Raw genomic sequence first — 12,195 nt, forward strand, 5'->3', positions numbered from 1 at the left:
GAGAGGGGGAGAGTTAGGATACTGAACAACAAGTATAGGTATTCTAACCCTGTTGGGATGCCAGCATTGGGATTCTGACCACCGGGATCCCAAGTGCTGGCATCTCGTACCCATTCCTATAATACACATGTATATTAACAACAAATGTCTGTTGTTTGTGTGTGTCAGTAAGTATAATGGCGCTGAAGACAGTATATTATATACTGTCTACACCTCCATTACACTTACTGACACACAACACACATTGGATTGGGGGGAAGCAATAAATTCAAGTTCTGCCTAGGGCACCGGGAAACATTTCACTGGCCCTGGTGGGATTCCTTCTCGAGGCCAGAGGCATAATACAGAGAATTGGTTTGCTGGCAAACAACAATAAAATACTTTCTCAGTTCTAGATGTGTATGCAGGCATGTCGGGATGCAGTCAATTTACCTACGATCGGGATGCCGGTGGTTCAAAACCCAGCGCCCGACCCGGTGACAGAATCCAGACATCAGTAGAGTTGCCGACGCCGATATCTAGACAGCTGGCATCCCGATCGTAGTATAGTGGGTCGGGTTAGCTGTTAGCCGGGGGGGAAGGGTTAGGTTTAAGCACCACGGGGGGGTTAGGGTTAGGCTGCAAAAGGGGGGAGGTTACGGTTAGGCTGCGGACAGGGGGAAGTTAGGAACTAAGGGGGAGGCTTAGGTTTAGACACTAACCAGGAGGGTTATGGTGTGGGGTAGGGATGGTTAGGGTTAGGATGCAGGAAGGGAGCGTTCGGGTAAGGGGGTGAAGGTGGGAGGGTTAGAATACTTACCTAGCCCCTGCGGGATTCTGAGCATTGGGATGCCACTGTCGGTCTTTTGACAGCTGGCATCCCGACTGCTGGTCTCTCATACTCAACCTGGCATGTCATGTTAGTCAAGTATGATTGACATGCAATACTGAACTACAGTGCTAGGTATGGGAATGGCATTAGGAAAATGATATACCCTTAATAAATATTTTAATGCTGCATGAGAGACGGTTATTCCTGTCTTGTCATAGTGTAGTTTACAGTTCCATGATGTTAACTGCTGCAGTGTTTTAAAATATGGGCATACAAAGAGCCAGTATTCAATATACATATATAAAAGAATGTTGCAGATTACACCTTGACTTATCAGCAAACAGCACACAGCTGCTCCTAATGGGAACCTCTAATATTCAGTCTGTGGCCAGCTGTATAATTTTAATCCCAGGATTGTTATTTTTCATGGTGTCATGAGTTACTTCTGCAGAGCTTTCTTCACTGAATGTGAACGTTTCATATTACAAGTGCGCTGTGACAAGGAAAGGTTCACTACTATTACTTTTTGACTGCACATAACATATCTGCTGGGACGATACAAAACAAATAGGTTGCACCAAAGTAACTAGTATATGATACCTATATAATAAAACCCTCTTTATATTGTAATTCCATTTATTTATCTGGATATATATGAGGGGTGCTATCCCTGGAACATTGAAATAGTACATAGCACAAAAAGAAAAAAGTAGTCCAACCGTTTGGATGCACAGTATTAGTTAGTATAGGTATATAAATGTTAAAGCATAACTTTTATTAAGGTAGCAATATTAAAATCAGCGAAATAAAACGATAGAAAAGTAATGAAAATATAAATATAAATGGCTGTATTAATCTCTGTGTCCCATTATTATTGTAAGACGTAGTGTGTGTATATAATGACTAGTGAATACTGCACAGTGGAGTATAAGCAGAACTATTGAAATTTGAATAAATACAATACTGCGTTTATAGCTGCTGGGACATTGCCTTACATGTGTGTCTCGAAGGAAGTAATTAACACTTACTTTATACACCACTCATTACATACCCTACATAGCAGAGATCTTTTGGTTTTAGTGGCATGTTTTTTAGACACTCGGACATCACATTATAATAATAACAAGTTTGTAACACATTTGTGTCTCTCTAGGACTTCTTTGCATTGCCTATCCTGCATAGTGGAGCTCTATAAATTTCAGCTTTACAGTCGAGTGTTGAAATTGTTATATCTCCTTAATCAGGGAGTAATTGGGACTGCTACTACAGACTTACCGCATCCATAAACATCAGTCTGTTCTTTCTGCTTTCATTCAGAAAGATGGTGATCCAAGTTATTGGAAACAATTAATGAAGGTTTTATAAAATTGTCTCATCACCAGTTACATCAAGGTAAACCACACTCACATAGCTGCAACTGGCATATGTAAAATTAAGGCGTTTTATATTTTTTATAATGACAGTTATATTGCTTTTTATGCCTAAAGTAGGCTTAATTTGATGTAACTGGTGACCTGACCCCTCTCTCTCTTTAACATACAATGCCATGGGTGCAGAGGGTATATAAATAAGAATTGTTCTGTAAAAATAAAATGCCTTTTACTAAAATAAAAGATTTTCTGGTGATATGTTTGCTCATCAGCAGCTGGTTTATGTATGTCTGGCAATGTATTCTAATGATAGCATCATACTCGTCTTCTATATACAATGTTTAAAGTTTGTTTTGAGCTAATTTACATTCTTTGCATGGTCAGCAAATTACGACCAATCTAAAACTATACTCTTTGATCCTTAGAGTTGGCTTTTTACTCTAGAAATACTAATATAAGCCTCACTAGCTGTTTATGGAGAAAATATGTTTCAAAATACATGATCTTACATTTCTGTGTAGTGCTTTCAAAAAAAAAAAAGAAAAAAACAATATATATATGTGTGTGTGTGTATTAAAACGTATAGTACTGCCAATCAGAAAAGAGTCAAATTAATTCTATTTTTTCCAAATGAACTAAAGTAGATGCCGAAAATTTTGAAGATTTGATATACATTTGTGCATCCTACACAATGCAATACTTAATTGACTTAGTACATAAAAGAATAACTAAAAGACGAGTACTAAACAAATATTGCGATCTGGCAATGGCTGGAACCTCATGGTATGGTGTGGGGGACTATAAACACACTAACACGGGTATTGCAGGAACAAAAGCCAAATCATAATGAGCCAGCAGCCATGTCATCCAGCACTGGATAATCAGACTTATGATTATTTCCTCCACTGACGGATTGTGGGAAAATTTGAATGGTCAAGGCTGCAATTACTCACTATAAAGCTGAACAGATGATAATAAAGGAATATTAAGGCATATAAATCAGAACAATTTACTTACAATCCATAATATACAGATTGCAAGCTTTGTCAATAAAGGTAACATATTCTTCCACTATTGCAGTTATTGATGAGGAGTGGCAGAAGACGCAGTGCATGCCCAGAGAGACCTGCCTGGATGTTGGGAAGGACATTGGCACGGCTACCAGTACGTTCTACAAGCCGCCCTGCGTCTCCGTATACAGGTGCGGAGGATGCTGCAATGAGGAGGGTGTGTCCTGTCTGAATACCAGCACGTCTTATGTGCTGAAATCGGTAATAACATTTCCTTTGTACATATGCTGTCTTTACTTTCATATTAAGAAAACATTAACTTTTTGTTAAATGTTATAGTCGACCTTAACCTGAATATACGCTGTAGTCCTGTTTTCAAGAGTAATTAAGCAGAACTTTCCATTTTCAAGAGTAATTCAGCAAAACATTCCATCTTCATACAGCAAAAGCAACAAGTCGAGTAATGGGTAGCACTGACGGTGTAATGGTTAGCATTACTGCATCAAAGCACTGAGGTTGGGGGTTCGATACCCACTATAGCCCTAACTGTTCTCCCTCTAAGGGCCGGATTATAGGCAGGGCAGAAAAGGCAGACACATTGGGGGCCCCCACATTGCCTGTGCCACTCTGTACCCTCTGGCCAACAGCAGTGACAGCACAGTCACTGATGGACCGAGGCTAACTATGGAAATCCTTCCCCCTCACATAATGCTGCGATTCACGGGTGTATGGGTAAGGGGTGGAGGCCCAATGCCGTGAATTGCCTGCCCCCATCAGAAGCCTGATGCTGCAAGTCTGCAACATGTAGTGTATGTGCACTCTGTCCCTCCCTCTCTCTCCCTCCACCCCATGACCCCCTCCCTCCATCTCTCTCCCTCCATCCCCCAATGACCCCCTCCCTCCATCTCCCTCTCTCTTTGTTTCCCTCTCTCAGTCTATCTTTCTCTCCCTTCTCTGTCACTCCATCTCCCTCTCTCTCCCACACCCACCATCCCTCTTCCTCTCTCCCTCTATTTTGCTCTCCCTTCCCCCTCCCTCTCCCTTTCTCCATTTCTCCCTCTCTCTGTCTTACTCCTTGTTTCTCCCTCTCTCTCCCTCCCTTTCCCCCTCCACCTCTCTCTAAAGCCGCACTCAATATACTAGCTCATGCCCGCTATGCTGGTTTCAGAAATGGTGGGGCCCGGGACTGACAAAATAGCCAGGGCCCCCCTTCCCTGTTTTTGAACAGCAGCAATTATGTGTGGGCACAAAAGTAACTTAACCCTCCCCTCCCCCCCTAACCCTAACCCTCCCTTAGGGTGCCTATCCCTAACCCCCACCTACTGCCTTACCCTAACCTCCCCCTAGGGGAGCCTAAAGCTAACCCCCCCTCCCCGCACCCTAAACCTCTTGGGGGGTGCCTAAGCCTAACCTCCCTCCCGGTGGTGCCACGTGGGTCCCAGCCAATGAGTGGCCGCTACATGTAACGCGGACGGTGATTGGCTAGCGGCCCGTGAGAAATAACAGATGATTTCGCTCATCTGTCATTTCGCGAGGTGTAAGTATATGTAACAACATATACTTGCACATCTTCGGCATGGTTCGAGTAAGTCGGTTTGTTGTTTTGACAAGACCCTTGATGCTACGGAGAGCAGCGCCAGGATGTAGGTGAGTATAGGATCTTTTAGCAGGTCATTCCACACGGATTTCTACATTGGAGAAGAGGACCGATCAGCTGGTACAGGTAAGTATGTGTGATTTGTGGTATGTGTGTAATAAATTTATACTATCTACAGTGTGTGTGTTATGTCTTTATTTAACTATTTATTTTACAGTGGAGGTACGGGTGCTGGATGCCTGCTGGCACTTGTAGTTCCACAAGTGCCAAAGGGCAGGCATACTGGCACCTGTAGTTCCACTGTAAAATACAATAGTTTACTTCTATTTTACATTTTATTACCCCCATACCCACAGCCCAGGGGTGCGGGGAAGAGCCCTGGGCTTCAGACAAAGCCTGGGGTTTCGGGAGAGGGGGGGGACCCCTTTTTTGGAGGGTCCCCATCTCCCATAAGATCCCCGGCTTGGCCTGACTGGCTTGGGGTGAGAATGCTTTGGCCCTGGAGACCCTGTAATAGGGTCTACTGGCTGTGGCATTACACCCTGGTAGGTTTGGGTTCGGTGCTGGTTTTAAATATAAGGGGACCCCTATTCAGTTTTTTACCCCTATATTTAAAACCAGGACTGGCCTTGCAGCCTTAATTTATGGTGGAACCCTACTCATTTTGTTACCCGTAATTTTTAGGAACCAGGACTGGCTGATGGTCCGGGGCTGGTTATAGTTTTAGGGGGGCCCTACGTAATTTTTTTTTTTTTTTTTTTTAATGAACCCTGTTTTAACTATATACAGCCAGAAACAGGCACAAATCACAATAATATGTGTATGTTTCTGCCAAACTCGCAGCTCAGGAGGTGGAGAGTTTGAAAAGTGAGTTTGCCAGAGAGTTTGCTGTCGTCTCACCCGAGCTTGTCATCCCGATTCTTGGTAAATTTGATAGATGTATCTTAGGTGGAAAGTACTCCAAAGTTGTCCCGATGGTGAGTTGATTCGAGTTTGCTATCTCACCCGAGTTTTACAAGTGAGAAGAAAGAAATCTCTCTTTCTAACTCACCTGACTTTGCCTTTAGTAAATTTGCGAGATGAAAATCAGTTCTAAACTCACCCGAGATTGGCATCTCAACCAATCTCATATCTTAGTAAATAAACCCCTAGGTCTTTTAGTTTTTATGGAATTCCAGCAACAAAGAGCCACTAGACAGGTAGTGAAATTATGCATACATTTAAATGTATACAACTTAAATAGGGAAAATAAAGTATATGAAATTATACTGAATAAATTATATAATGTAAAGTTAAACTAGAGATAACTAATCAATTGATTTATTTTCTTAGGTATTTCAAATTTCTGTGCCCCTGACTCAAGCACCAGAACCCGTAACTATCAAAGTTGCCAATCACACAAGCTGCAAATGTTCACCGATTAGTCCTCGTCATTCATCCATTATACGTAGATCAGCTCCCTATCCAGAATATGGGTAACTAGTATTTCATTTCTTCCATCAGTTGCGTATTTCTCTACATTCACATGGAGCAATGTCTGACTATTAGACACTGCGTAAAAATCAAAGAAATGGAAAAGCTTTATCAAACTAAGTTACAAGAGTGACTGGGGCTCAGTGTCTGGCAGTAACTATCTGTGTTGTACAGAACATTTATTTTGAGAGCTGATAAAACTGTGCCATTATATTTTCCACATAAATAACATTCTTTTACAATTGGTCTTTTATGTGTTTATAAAGTGGAGTAAAGAAGTCTTATAGTGTACCAGACTGAATGTGCTCCTTCCCTCTCTATGAGTTTGCATTCTTCTTAAGATACTGTACTTCTACTGACAAGCAGAATGAGAGAGAGAAGGGAGCGAGACATCAATAAATCTGGCACACAAACACTATGCAGACACATGAGGACAGACGCAGTCCTTTGTGTCGCACATCTTACAAGTCTTCACACTGCTCATTCTGTGCAATCGAGCAAACCGATGTAGAGCTGTCCAAAATTCAGGAACATCTCTACTGTGACTGAAGGGGGGTCGGGTATCAGATCGCAGCGGTCAGGATGTTAGCAGGCAGAATACCGACAGTGGCATCCCGACAGTCAGAATCCTGACATAAGTAGGTAAGTGTCCTTAACCCACCTTTCCTACAGCCTAACCCTAACCCTCCCCTCCCACAGCCTGACCCTAATCCCCCCCCCCAGCCTAACTCTTCCCTCCGCTGCCTAACGCTATCCCTCCTCCTAACCATAATACTTACCATCGGGATGTCAGTGGTCGGGATTCTGAAGCCGGGATTCCAGCGCCGATATTCTGACCGCTGGCATCGCGACCGCCGGGATACCAATAACATCTGCTGAAGGTGCTTAACTGGGCTGTAATGGGCATGTTGGTGGAATTACAGGCTGTTCAGGTTTACTAGGAAGCATACAAATGCAGCCGTATTTTAGGATAGGGGCAGTGTAAGTCCATACTAATGTTGGTAGCGGGTATTAAACTAAGTACCTCGTTCTGAGTTGGATGCATTTGCAGTTGCTTTTCTGTACGACCACAGCAGCTGCTTGCTACCTTATGCTAATGCGATTAGCCGCCCATTTATGCTGAATATCGGTCGGTCTTCATGGTGAGGCCAAGCCGCCCACATTTTTCCCGTTCACAGCCATCATCATTAGTGTCAGCACTTATACCCAGTCCATGCTGGGTGCAGGAGATCGGTCTGGAACAGGTGTCCCATCTCTGTCCCCATGCAGCAACCAAGCACAGAATTCGTCCTACACTCCCAGTGTACACAATACAGATCAAACACCCATTTCATGGAAAGAGCGCTCCGTCATCAGATGGATAAACCCGTCCTCACATTGAATCCGAGTGCGTGTGCATGGTGTGGCACATCCGAATGCATGTGCATGGTGTGGCACATCCAAGTGCGTGTGCATGGTGTGGCACGTGCGCATCCTGCAGTCTGCAGATATCCGCAGGAGCCATCTGTATGTCCACTTGCGACCAACTCAGAAAGAATGAGGCCAATTAGAGTTGGCTCTGCACAGAGCTAAATATATACATTCATTGGCATGCTAGCAATACTTCAGCTCTGCATCAATTGCCTGGCGTTTATGGCATATTCTCATATGAATGTGCATATCTGCAAACTTTGTTTCATCATATGTAAGAGATTTCAGTGTACGACTGTAAGCTCAGAATTATTTCAAGTATTTATATATATCAACCCAAGAACATTGTTGGAATCATAGGTGAACTGCGTAAATTGGTTGCTTGTATGACTGACATGCATATGGCGTTCTACCGCAATACTTTCACCATGTGCTAGTCAATCTGGATACCAGTATTACATTTAGTGGAAATAGGTGACCCAAATTTTATAATATATAGATCATATTGAGAGACACATATCGAAGTAGTGAAACTACTCCCACTGCCGACGTACGTTTCACTACAAAAGGTTTTATCAAGGCAAAAACCTTTTGTAGTGAAACGTATGTCGGGTGGGTTGAGATATATAAATACTTGAAATATTTCTGAGCTTATGCTAGGCTCAGTATGTTGATAAGGATGTGTGCTTCAATATATTAACAAAGTGTTGCTATTTAGACTGTTACACAAATGGCTCTGGAGCTGATGTAATGCTCTTTATTTAGAGGTTCATTTGGGCACCAATATATCTATAGGGTGAATACTTATTACCACTTTATAGGATTGTTACAACACTGAGTGCAATTCATACTACGTTCACCCCAGTGTTAGTCAATATAGACTTTAACCTCTCCTGCATTATAGTCAATATAACTATATTGAACAATTAAATAATTGTCGCTATTCAGACTGTTACATTAACGAATCTTGAGCTGATGTAATGCTCTTCATTTAGAGACTTATTTGGGTGCCAACATATCTGTAAGGTGAAATTAATTACCAACCTATAGGATTATTACAGCGCTGTGTACTATACATATTGTGATCTAAGAGGACATTAAACAATACGAAGACAAATACACTAATATAATATATACTTTATGGCCTCCTTATATTGATTCACGGACAGCATCAAGATTATGATGTACTATCTATAGTGAATGTGCAGATGTATATCTTAGATACATAGGCGAGTGGAATTGATAATTAAGGACTAATATAACAACAGTGACATCCAGTGGTTTTGTGTATGTCCACATAGATACACTTGTTGTGATTAGATTAGCAACATTTGTGTTTAGAGAACTGTTACCTAACAGAAACTATTGTAACATAATAGATGTAACTAATTTTTCTTTTCACACAAGAATACATTGGCTTATCTATCAGTCCAGAATTTTCCAGGACCACAGCATAAACTTGATACATAGCACTAATAGGTTTACCAACTAAATCATTTATAAATGAAATAACACAAATTGAGAAACAAGACACAATAATATTTATTTAATTAATTTTTAATTCTTCAATTTATTATTTTAATATTTAACTTCAGGAGTGTATTTACATTTTAAAGCTTAATAATAAAGGTTATATTTTAATTACCAATAGTGCGCCAACAAAGAGGACATTTCTTTTCTTTCTTTTCTGCTATGCTTGAAAGGGAGACTTCCTGAAATAGCAGCTCCCTGAAGAGTCTAGCAATCTCCCTGATTGCATTATACCCCTTTTATGTAGCTGTTACATACTTGGGAACAAAAAGAAATCATATATATATGTGTATGTATATATATATATATATATATATATGTAGGTACTCAGTGAAGCAATGTCTTTTTAATGGCAGCAAACACTGCACCCTAGAATACTTGAGCATAGGCGAATAAACATAAAAGTAAATGTCCCAGCACTCCTTGTGCTTAACAGTCAGTAGTTACAATATCTGTGGACCTTCCAGGTCCTGGCACCCTAATGCTAACCAACACCCCCTGGCCTATCGCCTGGCCAGCTTATCCAGCATCAGGAGCAAGGAGCATCAGGTTTGTGGGAGTTTTAAACCCTTCCTGTGCTCCAGTGATTATTCCAGCTGGATCTGTGTAAATGTGAAAACCTCCACTGCTAATGTAAATGTGAAAACCTCCACTGCTAATGCACTCCCCTGGAGTGAGCTGATCCCACAGGAATGTGGGCAATTCAGGTGAAAGACAACCCCTCTCACAACAATATATATATTCAAATGGTATAATCATACTATATATATTCAAATGGTATAATCATACTTACTTACTCTCCTGGGACCTGCGGGAGTCTCCCAAGTTTCTGGGTATCCCCCCCCCCGCACCCCTGCAAGACGGAAGAGTAGGCATTTCTCCAGCATCCCGCCTACTTCCTAGTGAAGTGGGCAGAATGGAAAGAATCCTACCGTGAATCCGCAGTCCTGTGGGAGGCGGGGTTGAATGACATGAAAATAATTTGGCCCCGCCCCTATCTAAATGTATGCGATTCATGGCACTTTGTTGTGAGGGGGCGTGGCCTAATGAAGCAATCTTCCAGCCCCGTCCCCATCACTGCCCACCTGCATCTAGTAAAGGAGCCTTGTCCCGGGAAGCTCCATTTAAGTGTCGCCAAGTATCGGTATAATCAGTGCCGTTTCCCTGAATTTGTTATAAGACACAATGATTCCTATTAGAGATGTGCGCTTACCCCCGTGTTTTGGTTTTGCATCTGGATCTGGTTTTCGATTTTTTTCCTTGGTGTTTTGTTTTTAGGTTTTGATTTTGGATCTGTATTTTTTCCATAAAATCATATAAACAGCTAAAACCACATAACGTGGGCCTATTTTGTTCCTACAGTATTATTAACCTTAATAACAATCATTTTCAGGCATTGCAATGCATTTTTAACCACCTCACAGCTCACAATATTGATTTCACAATTTTTCACCAATATAGGCCAAAGGCTGCAGCAAGCTGGCTGGCTAAAGTAAGCAACAGAGCAGCGGCACAAACACACTGCAATTTAAAAAATATATAGAACATCTATGAAACATTGCCACACAGCAGTGGCAGACAGGATGGCAGTTTAATAAACTATAATAATGTCAGTCGGCAATGCCCCAAATTGTTCAAAATGTAAAAAAAAGAGGTGCAAGATGGAATTGTCCCTCCCACCCACTCTTATGTGGGATATTAAAAAGGACATTCACAGTTTAACAAACCAAGCACTTTAGCGACTAGGACTGACACTTTCGTGGCTGAACTCCTTGGTTTGTTTGGGCCCCCACAAAACATTTTTTGCAAGGACTACCCTGGAGATTGCATGTGCTGGTCCAAACTGCTGGTAGCTGATTTACGCAAACCACATCCTCATCATCAACATCCTCATTAGCGTCAGATAGGACACAAATTTCCCCCTCATCCTCCTTTTGCACTGCCTCCACACTATCATCCTCATTTTTTATTATTTCACCATCTAATACTACCACAGCCGTCATGGCATCAGTGATCCGTTGTGAAACTGGGTGATAGCTGTTATACTTACTTCTTCTATCAAAGGACTATTTAATAGTCAATTGTTTTTTTTTTAATTACTACTAGTAGTAGTCGTCTTGGTCCCTTTCTGGGATGAAGATCCACCCCCAGCAGCAGCAACAGGCGTAGCACTCAAGGATATTTCTGATGAATCATGGATAGCAGAGGAGTCATTCGTGCTTATGAAATTGGATGCAGCAGGAATGAGGATGTTGATGATGATGCAGTTGTTGGTGGTGGAGATTGCAGGTGCTTGGAACCAGATAGAAGGGAGAAGCTAGGTGACACTGGACTGATTGTTGTTCGGTTTTTTATCCCCAAAGTTTTAGAATTTTAAATACCCTTTCCAATTTGATGAATGCGCTGCAAGTGAAGTAACAGGGAGGAGGTTCCAAGATGGTTAAGGTTCGGTTGTCCAGATTTGGGTGGAAATAATTCCACACAATGGAAGTGGATAATTTGGTCCTTTGCCCAGGCATGGCAATAATGGGATTTTCCCACCATGGGCAACAACTTTTGCCTGATTTACAGTTTTTACACAAACATCCTTGCCATCAACATCCTCATCATCATCATTCTTGTTGTTATCACAACTAGATAAATATCCTCCTCATCCTCCTCGTGCAATTCCACAGAAGCATCCTCGAATTCTATGTCAGAAGGCACACAAATGGTGGAAGGAGGATCCTCTTCAAGTACAGTATTAGAAAGGTCAGGCTCACACATGGCAACCGCTGATACACTTGGACTCTCCTCGTGGATTTGTGATTTTTCCGAGCACACAGTTGGTTCCGTATCTTACTTGTCTTAACAATTAAAAAAAATTTTGTACCTCTCCTACAAGCAGGGGGCCTTAAGTTATCATTGGAACCATCAGCCATAAATACAGGCCAATGCCTTATCCTTTCCATGCCACTTCGTGTAGTGAATGGCATATTGCCAGTTTTTTGTTTC

At 41.8% G+C, this 12,195-nt stretch overlaps 1 protein-coding gene across 1 annotated transcript in view; it reads left to right on the forward strand.

The window, feature by feature from the left end:
• Positions 1 to 12,195, forward strand: part of VEGFD (vascular endothelial growth factor D) — an 87,692-nt gene that overhangs the window by 60,432 nt on the left and 15,065 nt on the right. The window contains exons 3-4 of the mRNA XM_088451577.1: positions 3,262 to 3,452; positions 6,121 to 6,263. Coding sequence (XP_088307703.1) covers positions 3,262 to 3,452; positions 6,121 to 6,263 — 334 coding nt within the window. The remainder of the gene's footprint in view (positions 1 to 3,261; positions 3,453 to 6,120; positions 6,264 to 12,195) is intronic.

Source organism: Taudactylus pleione, unplaced genomic scaffold (genome assembly GCF_031769625.1).
Source record: "Taudactylus pleione unplaced genomic scaffold, aTauple2 ptg000026l, whole genome shotgun sequence".
NCBI classification, from domain to species: domain Eukaryota; kingdom Metazoa; phylum Chordata; class Amphibia; order Anura; family Myobatrachidae; genus Taudactylus; species Taudactylus pleione.